The sequence below is a fragment of the Cyanistes caeruleus genome, chromosome Z, assembly GCF_971803275.1.
Source record: "Cyanistes caeruleus chromosome Z, bCyaCae1.hap1.1, whole genome shotgun sequence".
In the NCBI taxonomy this organism is placed as follows: domain Eukaryota; kingdom Metazoa; phylum Chordata; class Aves; order Passeriformes; family Paridae; genus Cyanistes; species Cyanistes caeruleus.
This window is the reverse complement of record NC_141732.1, coordinates 52,940,708-52,963,424: the sequence shown is the minus strand read 5'-3', so window position 1 is coordinate 52,963,424 and position 22,717 is coordinate 52,940,708. Positions and strand designations below refer to the sequence as shown.

At 38.2% G+C, this 22,717-nt stretch overlaps 1 protein-coding gene across 11 annotated transcripts in view; it reads left to right on the top strand.

The window, feature by feature from the left end:
• The window catches only part of KDM4C (lysine demethylase 4C), a 253,824-nt gene that overhangs the window by 47,276 nt on the left and 183,831 nt on the right, over positions 1–22,717 (top strand). For all 11 annotated transcript variants that reach the window (XR_015280377.1, XR_015280376.1, XR_015280378.1 and 8 more), the window contains one exon: positions 281–418. Coding sequence is in view for 8 of the 11 variants with exons in the window: in XM_086867884.1 (XP_086724010.1) it covers positions 281–418 (138 nt within the window). In the remaining 3 variants the exon portion in view is untranslated. The remainder of the gene's footprint in view (positions 1–280; positions 419–22,717) is intronic.

Genomic DNA, 22,717 nt, shown 5'->3' with positions numbered 1-22,717 from the left:
CTTCAAGACTGACTTCTTTGAGTTCTTTCTGAATTTGTTAAATATTGCACTTAGCTATGTATTTGAGAGTAAAGAACATTGTCTCAAGTATACTGTTCCTGTTTGTATTAGATCTCATTTATGTGCCATGTGAAAAAAAATTCTTTGTTTTAGTTAGTTGTAAGGGCATATGTAGTTTTCACTGCTGTAGGACTAGAAATGCTTTGTAACATGCTTTATTTTAAGGCTTTTTAAAAGTTTATTAATTTTGGCCTTTAAAAATTCTTTTTTATTGTTGCAGGTTACTCAAGAGGCGGGAGAATTTATGATCACTTTCCCATATGGATACCATGCAGGGTTTAACCATGGATTTAATTGTGCTGAGTCAACAAACTTTGCCACCATTCGATGGATTGATTATGGAAAAGCAGCAAAATTGGTAAGTAAGCAGAAAATTGATGTGAAAGGAAATATTTCCTGTGGTTGTTTCTTTATGAGAATCTCTGGAAGGTGATGAGAAAGGGATAACTATTAGATCAGATAATACATTAAGCTGCCATTCAAATTTTATTTTTAGTTGTTATTTTGATAGTAGGTATTATACTTCCAGCAATATTTATTGCTCTCAGTAGTCAGTTTTGTTTGCTGCTTAATGTATTTATTGTTCTCCAAAACCAATTCTGTTTGTGGGTATTTTTAAGTGGAAGCTACGTGCATTGAGGTTAATGTATGTGAAGACAACTTCTTCTCTTAAATTTCCTTTAAGCTTTACTGTTTGTGAAAGCATTTAGTTTAACTAGGAATTTTGATGCCTGGGAAGGAACATAAATAGTGAAACTTCAAATAAAGTATAAGAAAAAAGTTCAATTTTTTCTCATCTTAAATCTAATCAGAAAACTTGTAGTAGTACAATATAATAAAGCATTTGGGGTGTGTATGTGAAGATATTTTAGACTGAAATCTTGTTCTGTGCTGTGCATGTCTTCCTTTTTTTTGTGTACAGCATAGAATCATAGAATCCATAATGTTAGAAAAAAAATTGCAAGATCACTCTGTCCAACCTTTGACTGATCAAACAACTTAGACAATTTATCAGCTGAACTGTAGTACTAAGTGCCACATCCAGTTGTTTCTTGAATGCATCAAGGGATGGTGACTCTACTGCTTCCCTGGGCTGTTCTTCCAGTGCCTGACCACCCTTTCACTGAAAAATTCTTCCTGATGTCCAGCCTGAACCTCCCCTGGTGCAGCTTGAGCCTGTATTCTCTCATCCTGTCATTTGATGCCTGAAAGAAGAGACCAACCCCTACCTCACTACAACCTCCTTTTAGGCAGTTGTAGTGAGTGATGAGAAGGTCCCCCTTGAGCCTCCTTTTCTCCAGGCTAACACCCTCAGCTCTCTCAACCACTCCTCACAGGACTTGTGCTCAAGAGACTTCACCAGCTTCATTGCCCTTCTCTGGTTTCACTCCAGCAGCTCAATGTCTTTCCTGTAGTGAGGGGCCCAAAACAGAACACAGCATTTGAAATGTGGCCTCATGGGAACAATCCCTGCCCTGCTCCTGCTGGCCACACTATTGCTGGCACAGGCCAGGATGCCATTGGACTCCTTGGCCACCTGGGCACTGCTGGCTCCTGTTCAGCTGCTGTCACCAGCACCCCCAGGTCCTTTTCCTCTGGGCAGCTTTCCAGCCACTCTGCCCCAGCCTGTGGCACTGCCTGGGGCTGTTGTGACCCAAGGGCAGGACCCAGCTCTGGGCCTTGTTGAACCTCACAGCACGGCCTTGGCCCATGATCCAGCCTGTCCAGATCCCTCTGCAGAGCCTGCCTGCCCTCCAGCAGATCAACACTCCCACACAGCTTGGTGTCATCTGCAAACTGAGGGTGCACTCAATCCCCTTGTCTAGATGATTGATAAAGCTATTAGAACAGAACTGGCCCCAGTACTGTGTTCTGGGGAACACCAGTTGTTAATGACCATCACCATGGTAACTCCATGCACCACCACTCTTTGTACCCAGCCATGCAGATGAATTTTTGAACAGTGATCAGCGTGTCTATCCAAGCCATGAGGTACTAGTTTCTCCAGGAGAATGCTGTGAGAGGCAATATCAGTGGCTTTGCTGAAGTCTAGACAGACAACATCAACAGCTTTTCCCATGTCCAAGTCCATGGATGCTCATTAAGGAAGATCCTGTTGGTCAAGCAGAACCTGCTTTCTACAAACCCCTGCTGGCTGGGCCCAATTTCCTGCTTGCCCTGTATGTGCTGTGTGATCATTATTAAGATAATCTGTCCAATAACCTTTCATGGCACTGGGGTCAGGCTGACAGGCCCTGAAACTTCTTGTTGATGGGCATGACATTGACCAACCTCTGGTCCTCTGGGACCTTCCCAGTTAACCAGGACTGGTAATAAATGATGGAGAGCAGCTTGGTGAACTCTTCTGTCAGCTCCCTCAACTCCCCTGGGTGAATCCCATCTGGCACCATAGACTGAGTATCTAAGTGGCACAGCAAGCTACTGAATACTTTCTCCTGGATTACAGGGGATCTGTTCTACTCCTTGTCTACCAGCTCAGGGAAACAGCTGTAGGAAAACTCTCTTACTGAGGCAAAGAAGGCATTAAGTACCTTGGCATTTTCTTTAGCCTCAGTGACAATATTCCCCCCTCTCCCCCCACCCGACAATATTCCTGCCTGCAATAAAACATGGAGATTTTCCTTGGCCCTCCTCTTGTTGTTGATGTATTTATAAAAACACTTTTTATTCTTTTCACAGCACTGGCCAGCTGTAGTTGAACTTTCACCTTTTTAGTTTTTTCTCTACATGATCTCATCACATCCTTGTACTACTCTTCAAGAGGTGCCTGCCCCCTTTTCTAAAGGTCATAAACTCTTCCCTTTTCAGTGAGTTCCTGTGAAAGCTCCGTGCTCCTTGTTCAGCCAGGCCACTCTTCTTCCCCACCATCTTGTCTTTTAACCCCTAAGGATGCTCCTGAGCCTTCAGGCCTGTGAAGGGGACTATCCAAACCAGTGTCCTGAATAGGCCGGATTTCTTCCTTACTTTACCAAGAATGAAAAACTCTTATCATTTCATGGTCATTGTGCCCAAGACAATCTCCTTCCACCACATCTCCTACCAGTCTTTCTGTTTGTAAACTGCAGGTCCAGCAGGACCTCATTGCTGGTAGACTCGTAACAGCTGTGTAAGGAAGTTATTTTCCATGTGTGGTGGGTTTTAGCACTAGCTAAAGTCACCAGAGTACTTATTAATTTTTTGATGTGAGATATGGATTAGGAGAAGGGTAAAACAGGCTTAAAACTGAAAAGGAATAAAGAAACTTCATTAACAGGACTACAGGAAATAAGAAACCAGAATAAAACTTTGAGAAACCTTTTCTCCTTCCACCCAACTTTTTCCTTTCTGAGCTGACAATGTAGAGACAAAACCTGGGATGTTAAAGCAGTACTAACTTTACAATAGTCTTTTCATCAGTCTCTGTAGGGAGGGAAGTTTTCTGTTGTCATTCCATGGAAAGTTCTCTACAAGAAAACAGTTTTCTCGTGGTTTCTCATTTTTATGAATAGCAGCTGCCTGGGGAAAAAAACTCTGCCATTTCTTCCCATTTTCACACCACTCAGAGGCGTGTCCATGGGTCATGAACTCAAGGGGTATTATTTTAAGGATGAGTTATTCAAAGCCAAAGGTTCTCTTCATCTGTCTCTGTAATCATCTAGGGGAACAGATGTTTTCTTCTTCTCTCCCTGGGGCAAAGGGTCTTCATCAGCTCTCACTTCTCTTTCTCTCTCTCTCTCTTTCTGTTCAAGCATCTCATGGGATCACAGTTACTCCACCATCTACTTAGCACATCAATGGATACCTTTGCTCAGGCTTACAGTTTGAATACTTCATCCCCCCCAGTACTCTCTAATGAATTAAAGGAGTTTTTCAGAACATTATTGTCCATCTCCATGGCCCTACCAAAAGAATATTTCAGCTTATTAAAGCATCTCCTCATTCTCCTTCCATCTGAGGCTTGACTCTTTCTCTTACTGACTTGATGTTTCATGTTGTCTTTTACATGTCAATCACTCCCACTTTCCTCTCTCTGGAGAGGAGATTAAAGTCTCTAGGTCTCATCTGTGTAGTGAAAGGGTTGAATCTGGCCCAAGCCTCGGCCAGGTATTGATGGTGTCAGATTTCAAACCGCTTTGGTGCCTCTTTCAGCCCAGAGCAAATGGTGCTTGGCCTGGAGCTCTCTGTGCAGGCCATGGGGGGAAATATCGGCGAGATGTCAGCAGCTGTGGCCTGGCCCAGCCTAGGGCTGGGGGCCCCCTGGGAAGGGCTTCAGCCACCCCACTGGAATGGGACCTGGAGGGTTTCCTGGGAGGGGCTGCAGCAGAGCCTGGCCCAGCCTGGGGCCAGGGGGAAGCCCTGCAGCCTCCATCCCCTGCCCAGGAGCTGCTGGAGTTCAGCCCAGCACCCCCACACCCAGGCTGCAGGGAAGCAGGGCTAGCTGCACCAGAGCTCCAATATCTTTCAAGGCCAGAAAGAAAGAGAGCCAGAAGTTCCTGGGCTTTGTTTTTAAAAGGTGGTGTTCACAAAGGCGATCTCACTTTTCAGTGGTGCAAAATGCTGTCAATTCTCAGAACTGGCCAGCTATTGGGCTGATCTCAAGCAGAGAGAAACTCCCAGCAGCCTCTCTGAGGTAAATCACTTCCCTGAGTGTTTTCCACATTTTTTTCTTTAATGTCAAACTACCACACCATGCATTCCAGAAACTTCCTAGACTGCCTCCTCTCTGCTGAATAGATATCTGGCAGACTAAGACTTCTCATAAGAACAAGGTCCAGTGGTCATGAGTTTACTTACTAGCTGCTCACAGAATATTTTTTCCACCTCTTCATCCTGATTGGGTGGTCTATAGTAGGCTTCCATCAGGATGTTTGTGTTGTTAGCCCCCTGAGTCTTACCCATAGTTGTACAACCCTATCATCACCTTGAGCTCTGCGAAGTCAAAATACTCCCTGATGCAGAGAGCCATTGCACTGCCTCTACTTCATCTCCTTCACCTTCTGAAAGCTTGTAGCCATCCATTGATGGATGTACAAATAATGAAGTAAATGCACAAAATCAAAAAAGTGGGCAATTTATTCAGCAGTTTTCCCTGTTTTTCAATATTCTCTGATCTTAATCATTGTTAAGGCTTATATAAGCCTTGTTTTGCATGACTCAGAAAATGTTTCAGTTAGAGGCATTTTCTGTGTTGTCTGTTATTGGAAAAAAAACTTTCCAGTACCAACCTCCTTAATATATTAGTTAATGCATGGAGTTACATGTTACATGTTAATACATGTAGTTAATACATGTCATTAGTTAATGACATGGAATAAACGGAAAAATCAGCTGTGCTGGTTTAACAGCCTGGTAAAGAGAGTGAACTCCTATTAGACATTAGAGACTGAGAGATACCTTCTTGAGAAAGTTCTCAAAAAGTACTGAAAAATCTCTAAACACATCTAATGTTCAGACTGGTGTCTACCTTTAATAGGAAAGTTGTGTTTTTAATAGCCAACAGATAAAGCGGCAACTCTAAAGTTAATTTTGAACACTAAAATGCATTTGATAATCTAGGCATTTGATAATTTGAAATATCTAGGAATAGTACAATGAAACAAAGTTGAGAGAACCATGGATACACAAGAGTTAAATGTGGCAGGTAAAACTGACTCAGGTTTTAAAAGATACAAACTGTGTGCAACTCTAAAAATTATTCAGCTTAACTTGAAGAATGGCAGCCTGCATCTTCAGATGTAGCAAAGCTGAGGTGGTGCTCTGTGCAAATATCTCCCTGTCAGTGTACTGGCTTCCTATTTCTTATGTTTTTAAAAAATAGTCTACTATTTGGTGTACAGTTTCTGCAGTACAAATTGATAAATGTTTTATGCCTCCAGTATGCATCTCTGTTATTGTATTATACTGTAAACTTAATGTCATCTTTAAATTCAGTGGAGTTAGATAATCTTAAAGCTAGTGTAATTATGTTTCTTTACACCACCCCAAAAGTGCTACTGAAATTCTGAAATTTTAACTAGGAAGTCACATATACACTCTAAGTATTTTGTCAAAATTCTCTAGGATTTCATATGGATGAAACATTTATCTTAGCACACTGAATTCTGTGATTGGTGGCCATTGCACCTACGAGCAGTATTGTACATATATAATACAAGAAATTAAAGTATTTCCCTGGTGTCTGCAGTTAAATTTAATTGTCTACAAGTTTCAAAGTGGCTTCGGAGCAATAATAACTAATCTCCCTCTATAAAGAAATTTTAGATACCATTGTCAAATATGAACTGCAGTTTCTTTGGCAAATGGTCAGAGTCCTTAATGTTTTTTATTTAATTCTTATCACTTATTACCACAAGAAAGAGAATCAAAGTTTACTTTTTATTCTCTTTTCTAAATGAAAAAGAGCATGCTAGAATGTATTGATGGTAGGATTTTTTTTCTTAAATAGAAATGTCTGTGAAAAAAAGAACTACAGGAAATATGGTGAACTAATTCTCCTTAAATCTTACTGGTATTTGTTCATGCTGTAGAAATAGGGTATACAAGACAAACAGAGGAAATACTGAAAAAATTATAAAATTATTGACATTGTATAACACCTTTAAAATAACTGAATCCATTTGTTTAACTCAGCATTACCAAGGTCACCACTAAAGCATTCCCAAAGGGTCAGATCTACAGGTATTTTTAAATACCTTCAGGATGCTGACACAGCCACATCCCTGGGAAGCCTGGCCAATGCCTGACAACCCTTTCCATGAGGAAATGTGTCCTAATACTTATCTAAACCTCCCCTGGTGCAACTTGAGACCATTTCCTCTGTCCTGCCACTTCTGACTCAGAGAAAAGCCCAACCCCCAGCTCACTTTCAGGTTCTTTCAGGCAGTGGTAGAGAGGGAGAAGGTCTTCCCTCCCTCATGACAAATTATCTGACAGAATTTACTTGGTACCACTGTGTTATCAGCAGCTGAAATACTTACTTTGAACAAAAAAGACTTCTACTTAAGTGAGTCAACATCAGATCAATCTTTTTGAATGAATTCAGGTAAACTAAATGTTAAAGTTCAAAACCTGGTATTTAAGGCTACCACTTAGAAAGTTTTTGTTTGCACAAGTATTTGCAAAGACTTACGTGCACACTCATAAGAAAATGCAAGTATATCACCCACCATGACTCAAACTTTCTTTTCAAACTGCTAATAGTCCTAACAGAGAGAGGGGGAAAAAACCAAAGTAAAAGCAATAAATCTTAGCACAGCCTTCATGGCCTCAGTTAATACAGCCAGCCTTTCATTCTGGATTGCTCTCGACATAGGCAGTTCTATCAGGGGGCATCTCCCTAGCCAGAAAATTACTGTGTGAGCATTCAAGTTTGAGTGCTGCACAGACACTAGCTAACAGGGAGAAGCTCCACAGCAAATGACAGGATGCCCAAGGAAGTTACAGAATCCTGCTGCACTTTAGTAATCATCCCAACAGCTTCAGAACATAGTATTGGCAGCTTCTGAGGCAAATGGAGCAAAAAAGTACCCACATTGTTTTGGGACCATATGAGGGCAGTTCTGGTTGAATTTGCAAAGAGGACAAAAGGAAAATTCAATTAAAATTGAATTGTTGTCTGTAAGTACTTAAGATAGGATTCCATCATGAAAAAAAAGAAGAAAATATAATTTGATATTGTATAACTGTACTCCGTTTTTTGGTTACAGTGTTTCTCTAGAAAACCATGAGTATATCTATGATTAATTTTTATCATAGCATTAGAAAACTTCCTGGAGGTGTTAATTAAAAAGGTGAAAAGTTGGTGTCTCCAAAGAATACTGATATTTTAGTAAGTTTTATTTTCAGGTCCAGTAATTTCACTTAAAAGAAAAAGCAAAAATTCCCCAACCATAACCCACACAACCTTGCAGTCCCATTTGTCATTCTTCGGACTACTGATACTGCGGCTGACCTGTCTTTTCTTTCTTTATGTGTAAAGTGCAAGAATTTTAATTGAAAATAATGTTTTGGATCATGCAGTTCCTCTGTATTATGCTGCAGAGATTGTCTGTGTCAGCAAAATGTGGCAATATCTAGGTCACTTCATTGCTCTGCTCTTAGAGAATATTCTATACTGATGAATGATTGTCTTCCTAAGGAACACTTTTATATTTTATAGAATACTTTTTAATTGCTTACAGCTGGATTTCTGTCTTAGAAAAAATCCTGAAATGCAGTCAATATTCTTCATTGATTTTGTGGAGAAAAAAAAACAACAAAGATTTCTGTTAAAGTTATAGTAAATATTTAGGCTATGTGATGATACTGCTTTGCAGCATGAAATGAGATGGTGCTAAATATTTAATGTAACTAATATTTAAAGAAATCACATGCAAATGTTAAATAAGAGCTAGTTTAGATCCTTGGAATTGGACACTTTGATTAAGTAAAGACTATGAATTCCAACAAATTCCAACAATGATTTTGTGTTTTTAAAAATGCTAAACTTGTGGTCTTAGTTTCACTCTATGTTCCCTAACTACCTGTAATAGTTGAACCCTGAGAGCAGGGATGTGTCCTTCAGCTTGTTTTCTAGAGTTTGTGCAAAACTGTCATGGTTTTAAGCCCAGATGGAGATGAAACAGCATGCAGACACTCAATCAGCTCCACTTCTCTTCCTCCCCAGCCCAGTGGAATGGGTAAGAGAACCAAAGTAAAACTTGCATGTTGAGATAAGAACAGTTTAATAATTGAAAATAAAGCAAAATGCAGTAATAATGGTAAATTATGATTATGATAATAAAAAGGAAAAATGCTTGATTCTCTTGCTCACCTCCCACTGACTGATGCCAGACCTCTCTTCCTGAACCCAGACCAGCCCCTTCCAGGTAACTCCCCCCAGTTTATATATTGGGCATGATGTTCTGTGTTGTGGAATATCCTTTTAGTCAGTTCTGGTCACCTGTCCCAGCTGTGCTCCCTCACAGTTTCTCTTGCTCACCTCCTCATTGGTGGAGCAGGAGACAAGGAAAACAAAATCCTTAACTTGGGATGAACACAGTTTAGAAAAAACCCAAAACATCAGTGTGTTATCACCATTCTCATTCTGTATCTAAAACACAACAATGGAACAGCTACTGAGAAGAAATTACTGTAGCTGAAACCAGGACAAAGCCTTGGGACAACATACCAAAAGAAATACCGAGTGGCACCTCCAGCGTGCTGTTTGCTGCAGCTAAGCTACTGTTTATAGCTTGCTTTTGGACAAAATTAAGTTCTTCAGAATTAAATAGAAGCGAAAAATAGATGAAGAATCCAAACAACCTTCCGCCTCTCAAAGAGCACAATTGAGTAAGTAACTGGCCTACTAAAATCCTTCCAGCTCCAGAATAGAAAGGGTGTATTTCTTTTTCCATTGGCAAGAACACACAGGAAGAGAAATAGTAGATTCCGGTGGAAAGAGCAAGTCAGTCCCCTCTCCTTAAGATGCTTGGCAAAAGGATGTGGTGCAGAGGTGTTGCGTTCTGGGACTGCAGGATCATTTCCAGGGAGGCTACAGTTACTGGTCACTGGCATGAGAATTCAACTAGATGGGTTTCTGCTTGGTTAAGCTCAGGAAACCATTTATTCAGCTTCAATCAGGGACAGAGAACCCAGAAAAGGCAGGGTGGTGGGTTTTATGGGGCAGAGCCAAGGTGGAGTTTAAGGTCAGGGTCTAAAAGGGACATAGCAAGGGAGAAATCCTGGGGGCTCAAACCAATCAGAACACCCTGGACTGCCACCCCACGAGGGTCTGGGGTGGGGGGCAGCTCTTCCTCGGCTCACAGGGCCCATCCCCTGAGGCAGAGGGATGGAGTTTATTCTTCACTTAAAGCCACACCTCTCACTTTAACAATGTTTATCTGAAACTAAATTTTTGCCTCCATGGGTGGAGGCACCTCACAATTGCTTCTCTTTTAATTAATTTTTGATTAAGAGCTTAGAATGTTTCTAAAACTTACACTGTAGAAAACCCAACCCTCATATAAATCCTCCCTTGGCTTGCCTTGTGGGGCATCAAAACACTATTACCAAACACTAAAACACAGTAAGCAAACAAACAGAAAACAAACAAAATTAGAAACAAGTACTTAGAACCCAGACAGCAGCTGGGAAAAACAAGCAGTGGTGGTAGTTAATAAAAACTTAAAGGTTTTATAGTTCAGTCTCTTCCAGTTCTTGATTTTCTTCTTAGGGAGTGGTTCTTTGATCTCCTCTTACATGAGGGTCACAATTCTTACTCTTCTTTGTAATGAAGGGCACGGTCTTTTGAGTTCAGCCTCAGCTCCAGTCCTGAAGATATGGGCACTTTAGGGGGGTGATGATGAAATGCCAGCCTTTGGTACTCAGGTTGCAGTTTTGACTTTCCTGTAGCAGGTGTTACCCACGATGGAAAAGGCACAGCCCCCAGAGATGGAGCATCTGGAGAAAGGGGTGGAACTGGAGGAGGAGTTACTGGGGGAAGGGAAGGCTTAGGGGCTGGAAAAGAAGGAGTAAGGGCGGGGAAGAGGGATCACAGACTGCATGGCCAGTGCCATCTTGGAAAGGGTGTGGGTGGTGTCCGGGACAGCATTCATTTTCCTGGAAAGGTAATGGGGAGTATGGAAAGACAGGGGTTAAAGGAGAACATGAGATGGCAGGCAGACAGTAGCAGACCTGCATCACTTTGGATATTTGAAGTCCCTTGTCCTGCTTTCAGAAAACAGGGGATGGGGTGGCAGAAGAGCAAATGGGTGACGGGGAGTTGGCAGCAGCTCCAACCCATCTTGACATTTTTTACACTTTGTCCTGCCCACAGGAACAAAGGAAAGGGGAAGATATGGGGAGGTATATGCTAAAATAAAACAACCAGTCCATGGGAAGAGCAGTGTCCATATCATCCATACTGGTCATGTTGTCCATAAAAGGCCTTCCCGTGTATAAAAAAATAACCTAAAACTGTCCATAATACGTCTCATTGGGTGATGGTAGATGTTAGTCCCATCACCTGGTCTCGGTCCCCCCATAAGCCCATTTTCCCCATGACTCGGAGACATTCTCAACCTGGCCCTACTGCCAGGTACTCTCAAGTCCTCACTAAGGCAGGCGTCTCACCGGCTGTCAAAGCATCAACCATGGACTTATGGGGTGTCCACTGTGGAGCCAGTGGCGCTTCTCTCCTGATGCCTTGCTGGTTGCCTGAATTCTCCACCATTTGTAGCGTTCTGGGGCTGCAGGATCATGAGAATTCAGTGAGATGGGTTTCTGCTTGGTGAAGCTCAGGAAGCTGTTTTTTCAGCGTAAATCAAACACAGGAAACCCAGAACAGAGGCAGGGTGGTGGGTTTTATGGGGCAGAGCCAAGGTGGAGTTTAAGGTCAGGGTCTAATAGGGACATAGCAAGGGAGAAACCCCAGGGGCTCACACCAGTCAGAACACCCGGGGCTGCCACCCCATGAGGGTCTGGGGTGGGGGGCAGCTCTTCCCGGGCTCACAGGGCCCATCCCCTGAGGCAGAGGGATGGAGTTTATTCTTCCCAGGCTTTACAGCCACACCTTTCACTTTAACAATCCTTATATGAAGATAAATCGTTGCCTCCGTGGGTGGAGGCACCTCACACAGGCGGATGTTGGTGAAGTGCTGGTGTGTGGATATGTCACAGCTTAGTGAAACAGAGGGAGTTAGTGCTAGTGCTAGGTACAACTACAGTTGTGTTCTGTGAGATCCAGATGTGCTCTAAACTTTAGATACTCTTAATTGTTTTCATCATCCTCTAACTTTCATTTTCTGAATGCTGTTTATTGCTGAAAAAAATAATTGAACGGTATGAAATAAGGGCAGCTAGCAGGTTCCTTCTGGCTTCTGTGGATTTTCTTGTTTTCCTAATGGTGCTTCATTTATTTGAGTAGGCTGGAAATGTGTGGCTTCATGAAGTGCGTTTTTGAGTTTCCTTACTCCAGTGGATTTTGCTAGTGTTGATAAAGCAGATGAATCAGTGGCTATTTATTAGCTTGTATATTTTCTAGGTTTCAGTTTTGATTTGTGCTGAGTAGCTAACTTGTGTGGGGAGAAAAGGTTGGTGTTCAGTTTTCAGTATTGGTGAATAGAAATATTTACACATAATTCTTCTATGTGTACAGGGGACTGGTGATATTAGCAGGTTTGGTTAGGGCTCTCTAATTCTTCATTACATAGTTAGGATTATTTTGGTCCTCTGGTTACTGTTTCAATCCTCTCAAGTCTCCTATGTCTTGGTTTAACAACATCTTGAAACAAAGTGCTTGCTCCTCTCAGCCCCTGGTAGAATGCAGAGGAGAATTGGAAAAAAAGGTAGACCCCATGGACTGAGATAAGAACAGTTTAATAATTGAAATAAGCTATTATGATAATATAGTAAGAATTAGATGCAAGACAAGTGTGAGAAGGAGTGAAACCCAAGACAAAGTCTGAGAAGTCTGGTGCCAGACTTCTCCCACAGCCATGATCCTCCTGGGCATGACATTCTATGGTGTGGAACATGCCTTTGTCCAGTTCAGATCAAGTGTCCCAGCATTACACTGTTCTGGCTTCTTGTGAATCCCCTTGCTGTTAGAGCATGGGAAACTCAAAAGTCCTTGATGGGCTAAGAAGAAACTTTATCCCAGCTGAAAAAAGGACCCCTATCTGATGCTTTTCCAAATTGTTGTTAGGATCTCTCACAACTCTCAGACACCCCTTGTCCATTCTTACACAAGATTTCAGAGAAAGTACTAGCATTTCTGAGTACTGCTCTTATTGCTTACTGTGTCTGTTTTGTGGGACCACTTGGTGACTTTCACTCAGTATAAATGTATGTAAATTTTAGTGCCTGCTCTCAGGGGCAGTGTCACACTAGGTGATTTTGCTAGTCATTGTAATGATTCTTTTATACTGCAGCTCCTTTTAAGATGTGGTTTGTTTTCAGATGCTAGTGCTGGAAAGCTTTTTGTTGTGTAGCTGATATGTGGAAGCTGAGAAGTCTACCAACCTTTTCTACTTGAAGCTAAGGGTACTTAAGTATTATTGCTCTCTTTCATAAAATTAAGTCAGTAATTACTCATGCATTCTTCAGTGGTAGCTGCGTAGCAACGTGTTTTTTCCGTGGATAGGTTAGATCAAAGTGCTGGCCTGCAGGTTGTATTTTTCCCTTTGGTGGGATGAAGTGCAGTTGTTTTGATGTTAGGTTTGATGGATTTGTTTGCCACTGCATTCATTAGCTTCACATCAAAAAACTGACAGGCTGTTAAATGAAACTTTGGCTTAGATTTTCAGCTTGACTGTTTCAAGACCTGTGTGAAGATATTTTGTTTTTGTGCTGCAGCAGCCTCAAGCAGTTATGACTGTTTCAGAGGGAAGAAAAGTTATTTAATATCTTGATTTATTTGGGTACAAGACTCATTGTCTTGAAGATAGCCATGTCTAGCTTATGTTATCCAAACAGTATATTTATTTTGAAATATATATTGAGACACAATATATATGATTTAACTGATTTTATCGGAGGAGAAATGATACTTACTGCATAAAAATGCTTCCACCTCTCAAAATTTATTGAGGTAATAATTTTTTTTCAGTGAGGATTGTGCTTAGGTTGCTTTTGTACAATAAAATGCCTGTTCAAAAAGAAAAAATATCCAACTCAGTTGTACCATTTTTTTTTTTTTGAATATGGATGAGTGAAATTTAAAGGTCTAGATTTAAAAAGTATCTCCCTACCCCAACCGCAGTGTTTTAGTACTGAATGTCAGAAATAGCTATGTGCATATGCTCATCAGTTATTAAGCTATCAACTTATTTTATTTGTTTGATTTTCAAAATATTTTTTAAACACTGCATGTTGTTGATACATTTGATACCAGTCTGCAGCAATATCAGCATCATTCATGCTGTACAAATCAATGTTTTTACTTTCTAGATCATAATTAGCCACCTTATATCACTGACTTGTCTGCTAATGAAATTTTACAAGGTTTCTGGAACCAGACATGCTTTCCATTTCTGGTCTGTGTTGTTAGTTAGATTACTTCAGAGCAAGTCTTGTGCATTCTGCTTTTTGACATTTTGCTTCATAATAACAATGCCACTCTCAGCTATGCAGTTGTAATGGAATTTTCTATTTTGTTTTTTCTTTATTTCTTTTACATTGATCTCTTACTTATATATTTTTTTCCATCTTATTACCATCATTTGCTGCCTCTGTTTAGTTCTTACATCACAAACTCATAATTTCCACAGAACAGCAGCTATTAAAATTTCCCACTCTAAAATTTATTTGTGGAATGGGAGATTGTGAGTCTCCCACAGGGCAGTAACTTGCACAATTGTAGATTTCTAGTCCTGTGACATTTTGAATTAAGAAGTAGGTTTTAGAAGCAGAAAGGAATAGTAGTAATCACAATAATTTTACCTGTTCTAGTAGAATAATCTATTGGTTTTTTGAACCTTCCCCTTTTGATAGAGCATATGGTTATAAAATCAAATGAAATGTCATATGGTGGTGTTCCTGTGTTCCGACAGTCTAAGCTATGTTATATGCAAGTACTGATGTCTGAGTAGTGTATTCTGTGGTTCTGAAGTTCTAGTGTATTCTCATGAATCTTTTCCAACACTATAGCACAACTTTTTTCTGTGTGATGCAGAGTGCATGTAAATAGCATTATGCCTGTATATTTCTGGCACAGGGCTCTTATGCAAGCTACTGCACTGTTTATTAAATAAAAGTTGAACCAACAATACTACCACTTCTTTATTACATCAAGTTTTGATTTAGTAAGGAGAGGAGAATTCTGTAAAGTAACGTTTTAAAAGTTGGAGTACATTCTGACAACTGTGAGCGAGTGGAAATGATGGAATCTAATCTTGCTTTTTTTCCCTTAAGTGTTATCCAAGAGGTTCCATTTATCAAAGTAAAAAATGTAACAAGTTGGCATACTTGGTGGATGTTTAGAAGTTTATGTTTTATAGCAGCTTTCACTTAACAAGGTGATATTTTTAAAGAAAAAAAATCAGTAATTTATAATAAACTTGCCTTTCAGAATATAATTTATTTAAAATTTTGAGTAAATCAATCGTTTGCCTTTCCTTACTTTTTGTGCGAATGCAGATTATATTTATTGTCAATTTGCTGAGAAAAAGCTTTGCCTCTGCATTAATTTCTGCCTGTACATTAATGTCATAGTCTGTAGAGAGAGATTATTTTCATTCCAGGCTTTTAAAGAAAGTAGAATTTAAGTAAGAAATTGTTTTCATAAATATGAGGTTCACAAAACAAACTGTTTGGGCTTGAATCAGCTGCTGAAAGACATGTGTCAGACGCCATCTCAGATATTTTTCCTTCTCTGTCTAGGCAGAAGAGTACAAATCTCCAGGAATCCATTGTAATATTTAGAGCTCAGTCAGACATCATATATACCAGAATGTGGTTCAGGTGTCACTGCATGCCTGGGCAATTGAAATGAGTCACCTGTCACTGTGTTCCTTTTACTCATACCCTTTGCAAATGTAAGACTCATTCTTAAGATTAACTGCATTCTTGTACTCTGAGAGGAATTCAGTTCTCTAGCCTTGCTAGATTAATTTAGCATTTTGGCATGGGGTGATGACCTATTGTGATATGCCAAAAGATTACCTAAATGTCAGGATTAAGTTCTCTTAAAACTGCCAGCCCCCAACTTTTCTTGTAAAGCAAAACCTCCGAATACTGCTACTAGTGCTAGTTACATGCCTTTTTTAATTTATATAATTTGGAACCATTTTCACTCTGTATTTGAACCATCAGAGAGTTCAAGATACTAGAAACCATTCTGCTTTGTTCTTCCATGCAGTTTCAGTTGTCTTTGACATGGTTTGGAACTGAAATCTGTCTTTTGTTTTGTTTGATTGTTTTTTCTTTCATATTTTTTTTCCTTTTTCATCTCTTCTGTATATAGAGATAAAACTTTCTATAAGGATGATTTTCACTTGGTTAACTTATGTATCTACTGGGAACATCTGCACATCTGCTGGTCCTGTGGTTGGTACTGTAGTAGTATCAGCAACAGGAGTTGCTCTTTTGGCTCAGGCCAAACATTGTAGAGATAAATAGGTACTAGAAATTTTCTCTCTGTTTTTCTGAGAGTCCAGGGAATATTATCTAAAAATGAAGAAAAATAGCAGTATCATAGATTTGAAACACATGATTTATTTATTTCCTGCCTCTAAAAGAAAACCCTGTAAATATGAATGCACAATTCAAAATCCTTGGCTTAGAGTAATAGTGAAGGCATCTATGAATGAAGCGAAATAAATGACATACATCCTGCGGTAACTACACCGGGGTAAATAAAGTATAGGCATTACTTCTAGTATCAGTGAGCTTGTGTAGCCTAGGAGATATGTGAAATGGGAGCTGAACACAGGCAGATTCCTCAGCTGCATGTTTGGTCTCCCCACTCTGCTTGCTACGTGAATGAGTAGAACTTATTCATATGCTACTAGTTAGAAATTATTAATCTTTGAAAGTCCTGAAAAAGATCTGAACTGAATTGTCTAACTTGCACTGGTTTGATTTTGGATAAAACCCACAACAAAACATACTACTATGCTTTTCAAAAAGGAGGAGAAAAATTTCTGAAATGTTTTCTAGAAAAAGAATTGAATTAAAACCTCAGTGCTTGTGTGGTTGTATTCAGTTTCTAAGGTTTGTCTTTCTGCCTGAACAACCTTTATGTTGCTGTGAGAAAAGGTAGAATCAATCACCTTGAAGTTGTCATCTTTTTCTGACGATATATAGTCACTTCTTAATTCAGATAAAATATTAACACAAAAAAAAATCCACATTGAAGTTTTAGAGAAAATGTACTTCCATATGGTTCATTACAAGACCTTGCATTCATCCTGAGAGTGAATTAAGTTACTTCATTCTTTCATAACTAATGTAATCAAGTAAGTGCAGTTAAGACTGATTCTCTATTTGTATGTAATATCTTCTCATGTGTTCAACCACCTTGTGAGATAAATTACTGTCTTTCAGATATTAACAACAAAATCACCTGATCCCACTTTTGCCATGTAACATAGCACATTCTTGGAATTCTGAGGGAAAATTTTGACCTGAAGTTTCATATATTTTTATGTATTTATATATAAAAAAACCATAGCTTGCCCTAGGAAGCTAGAACAGTGCTTTCTTCCAGAGGGCACTCCAGTTGGAAATATCCAGCAAATACCTGAATGAAAAATAAAAAGGTCATTTATCCTGTTCTCATTGTGCTTATAGCTGGATTTTCCAAATTTTTCCAATGAAGTTACTTCAGTTAAATATGCTTAATATGTTATTATAGTTCAGTAAATGCAGTGTTTCAGTGGCTTTTTCAAGGTTTGTTGAGAACAATCACATATGAAAGACACAGAGGTCTGGGTATTTTGATGCATTACTGGTGAGTTCTGTGGGATGAACCTATGATGCATGTAAAGAAGAAATGTAACCTTTTTACTTTTTGTTTCCAGTGATTGAGGAAGAGTGTAAAAGTTACTATAAAAGGGGAAAGTTACAATAATGTAACTGTACAAATCCCCTTCTCTATGTTTTTTCTCCCCTTTTTATGTAGGTGATTACAGGATGTTGTTATACTGGAATTAGTGTATCAGCCATTAAGTTGTTATTTAGGCTATAAGAATCTGTCCTATAGTCTAATATTTAATAAGATTTTACTAAAAATATTCAGGCAGGTGACATTTAGTATGTCTGTTGAATGTTTTTGAAACAGACTGTAAGTTAATACTTTGGCAGATGTGTCTGAAGTTAAAAATAATTCCAGTACTTCATTGTAAATCAGGTTATTTGTTGGTTTCTATGTTCTTTACAAGTATGAATGAAATATTTCAACTCAGATGACTTAAATTAGTTTCACTGCTGTAATTTAAAATTATGCTATGATGTGAAAGAATGTACTGGGTGATGCTGATGTTCTGTGAGCCTTATTGGATAGCTGTTTGAGTGGGTAATGTGGTTTGAATGAGTCTACATGCAATACATTTTGGCAAAATCTTCGCAAAATTATTGATAGTTACATTTCTTTTTTGTGTGGATGAAATATATAAGTAGAGGTGACTTCATGTTGTGTTGAAGTTTTTCTGAAGAAATTGCATGGACTTAGAAGCTGTAGAGAATTCTACCTTGTCCAGAAGTGAGTCTTGTATCTGTACTTACTTCATGTCCAATTCTCTTTAAGCTGTAAGTAGAGTCTCAAATGAGTGATAAGAAGAGGATAAAGAAATAATGTGCTAGATCTTGCTGTGAGTAAAGTAAGCAAAGAGTTTCAGTCACTCACATTGGACAAAAGAATAAGGGGTGGCTGTCAGAGTTACTATATTTTATACAAGTTTCATGATGGGTAAAGAAAAGAGACTCTTGTTTACTTGGGGAGGCAAAATCTTACTATAACTAGGTAGGACAGTATAACAAACACAAATAACTGACCTAAAGTCTGAATATCATGTGTCTGTTGTGTCTGTGTTTATAAAGCAAACTACTTGAGGGTAGTGGAATTACTAAAATACTTTTGTCCTGAAAAAAGCTGTTAAAGAAATACTAAGAGAGTTGTGATAAAGGTCAGATTTTTGAAAAAATATGGAATGTTTCTAAAAATTAATGTTTGGTGACATTTTTATCAGATGTAGCATCAGTATGACAATATCAAAAAGTAAAAAAATGTAAGTGTTGAAATGGGATTGCCCTACATGGAATATAGCTTCAGAAAGATAATAATTATGTTATAGATATTATGTGCTAGAGTTTGCAGGGAGTAAGATATGATCATTGTCAATTTGCTTGATGTGATTACAGGCATTTATTGTTTGAGTTGACTTCAGTGTTACACTGGCTTAACTGAAAGCTGACTTGGTCAAGTAATGTTGTGAACAAATTACAAAGGATTTTATTTTTAGATTTTTATTCAAATGCAGTTAAATTGTGGGTTTGGCTAAATTTTAAATTTTGAGATAGGGAGTATACCCTTCACTTAGGATAAGGAAGTTGTGAATGAAGATGAGACCAGTAGTAAGCTACATCATATAACTAGATCTGTATAGTAGCAACTATCTTCAAATAAATTTCAGACAATCCTCTGCCCTAAAACAGAGGAAGACTGTGTGTGGAAAATATGCAGGACCTACAAAAGAGAGAGAAGTAGTAGTGCAGAAAACAGACATGGGTTCCTGAGACACTCAAAGTGTGGTCTTGAGAAAAGTGAGACATCTAAAGGCCTGAGGGAGGTGCACATAGCATTTCTGTGCTTGCTATTTTATTGCTTTTTGTATTTGGTCATGGTTGTCTATAGAGGATAAGTATTTTTTACCTGTGTCCTGACAGATTAGTCTCAAAGAAATACCTGCTTGAATCATGAATTTAATTTTGTAGAAGGAATGGTGTCAAGTGTTGTTTAGTACCCTGAATAAGTAGGGTATTAAAACAGTGAAACAGATTTATGCAAAATCAGAAGCGTTTTGTGGAATTTTTTTTTTTTTTTAAATTTTAGACTGGTCTTCAGTACAATAACCAGATATTGGACTTTTTTCTTAATACAGAAATGCTGTGAGAGTTTAGGATGGTTGTGCCTTAAAAATCTGACTGTCTTGGTCTTGGTCCGAATTTGGAGAGGAAAAATTTTGAGGTTTTCTCTAAAGCTGTAGCTTTAGAGAAATGAATAATTTAAAATCAAGTTTTCATAGAGTTTTGTTAGAAAGGAGTAAGTTAGAATTAAGTTGTCAGTAAAGGTTTTGTCCTTTTTTTAGTAAAGGTTTGTATTCTACATAATTAAATAGAGTGTAATTGCTGGTGCCTTAATGAAGTAGTGGTTGGATATGGGCCCTTGTATATTCCTATTGCTCTTACATTGCTCTTATAGCTGCTTGATCCCTACACATCTACATCCTATAATCCTTATTAAACTTAGTCAAATTCTGGATAAAGGCAGTTTGTTTTCCAGTTATATCATACACAATCCTGCAGGTTTGCTATTTAAGGGTAGGAATTAGGGACTTAGCACAGGTATATTTACAGGGCTTTTCTTCTTGTAATTCTCTTTGCAGTAGCAGTTAAAATTGTATGTGTTTTACTTGTCACTATTTAAAGTTCATATTATATTATAGCTTATATTATAAAATTTATGTTTTAAGAGCATTCTAATTGAATTCTGCCCTATACAAGTAGTTTTCATTACAAAATAGTTTATTTTTAATTGTTATAAAGCAGTTCTTTTACCATTCTTTTACCATGTTTAAAAAAAGGAAAAGCCATATTAATGTAAAAATGTTTCCTGTGTTCATAATTAGCATCAGCAACTCCTTGTATATGACTCAACTGAATAGGTGATAGTATTTTTGAAACAGGACAGTTCCATAGTTTTTCTGTTTATGATTTCATAAGTCCTGAATGTCTTGTAAAACAAACCAAACAGTTGAGAGCATCCCATCAAAGACAGTGTCACTGGTATCTTTTTAGGAAATTATTTGAATATTTGAATTCCCCCTGCTTGCAAAGTGATCAGAAAGAGTTAGCCCTAGTGAGTAAATATGAATAAAGAGGTGATGCACAATCTTAATTTAGAGGATTTCAGTAAGGCATCTTTACATACAGTATTTGCACTATTAGCTGTATTCTGGGCAGGTAGATGGTTTACCTTGTCCTATTTATTCTCTTTCCCTCAGGTACTTTGTTTTGATTCCAATAACAACAGGTTCTTCAAAACTCAAAAGGTGGAAGCTTGTTAGCAATATTTATCAGTTTCTGATGACCAAATCATTAAAAGGAAGAAGCTGTGAAAAGTCTTCTAATATTTACCACTGTAGATCTTTGGCATCTGAAATACAGCACTTGCCCATATATTGCAGGAGGGAAGCAGATTTACAAACTTTTAACCCGTTAGCCATTACCACTGTGGCACACACATATATATAAAAATAAAATAATGTATATAAAAATTAGATATATTCAATATAAAGTCATCTCGGTGTTTGTTTCTTAAGCATAGAAACATATCAGAGATATACCAAGGTACATATTTTAGATATCTTAAATCACTCGTCACTTTTTCTTTGTTATTATAGGATCTTCTGCTCAGAAAAAGTTTAAACTCTGTCGTGTGGCTCTGTTGGCTGTAGCTGAAAGATCCTTGTGGTCTTTCTTTAATGGTGTTGGCAAGTTTTGTTGCTTGGTCTTGCAACCTAGTCTGTCACACTTGGAAAAAAAAAAGCTGCCCCTCAGTCTTTTAAAGGCTGCAGTTATTTAATCTGATATTCAGAATTATGACATCCTTGCTCTAATTGTGGGGATTTAATTCAGAGGGCTTTTTAGATTAAGAAATCTTTGAAACATTGTCATGCTTGTGAATTTCATGATTTTGTGAGGGGTAGAATACAGAAATAAATTTAAGAAAATCTGTTCTTGCAGCACGTAAATTAAATGCTAACTTTCAAATGCAATAAGGATTTTTTTACTTTTTATTTTTTGAGGTACCTTTGAGAGAAATTATTTTGACAAGATTCTACAGCTAACCAAATTTTTCTGTTTCTGACTTTTGGAAGGTACTGAGCACATTCATGCCCATTTTGCCCATCTAGCATAGTTCACCATCTCTAAAAACCAAATGATATTTAATTTCAAACAGAATTCTAGTGTTAATAATGACTAGCAGAGGGTCCTCGTAGTGTCTTGCAGGGATCTCCTGCATTTTTTTGACACTTCAACATATATGAGAAATGCTACTTGTGTTTTTGTAGGCAGATTCGTATTTTCAGTGAGCCAGGTATTCTGCCATGTACTCATCAAGTACTTGTCTTGCAAGTGAAGAGAATGGATAACTTGAATAGAACTATTCAGTTACTTGTGAACATGGGGTCTGTACAATCACATGAACAGTGATAGTGTATTAACTTTAGATAGAATAAGTCTAGAGAGTGGATTTTTCTTACCCTGACTTTGTTGCTAAACTCCAATAAGTAACCTAATCAGTACTTTATTTCATAAAAATGATGTGTCTAGCACATAATCGTTAATTTAGAATAATGTGGAATTTTCCTGATGGCTGTGCTGCTTATGAATTTGTTACAAAACAGTTTGACATGGAAAAGCTTTGAATCCAAAGAGAATAAATTTAATGTGAATGCCTTTAATTAAATTTGCTTAATTTAAGTAATGTAATTTGTATTGATTATGCTTCTGCAGTTCATTTGAATTTTTGTTTTTAATTAAGATTCAGTAATCTTGTTTTACCTTCCAGAGCTATTAATAAAATGACTGTGAATAAAAAGCATGTTAATTAAGTTAGCACTTATATACATTTATTAAACCAAAAGCATGTAATATATTTTTTTTCCCATGAAGGTATCATATACAGAGGAATATTTATTATAAGGACAACAGTACAATTGTAACTGAATTTTCCTTTTGTCCTCTTTGCAAATCCAACCAGAATTGCCCTCATATGGTCGCAAAACAATGTGGGTGCTTTTTTGCTCCATTTGCCTCAGAAGCTGCCAACACTATGTTCTGAAGCTGTTGGGATGATTACTAAAGTGCAGCAGGATTCTGTAACTTCCTTGGGCATCCTGTCATTTGCTGTGGAGCTTCTCCCTGTTAGCTAGTGTCTGTGCAGCACTCAAAC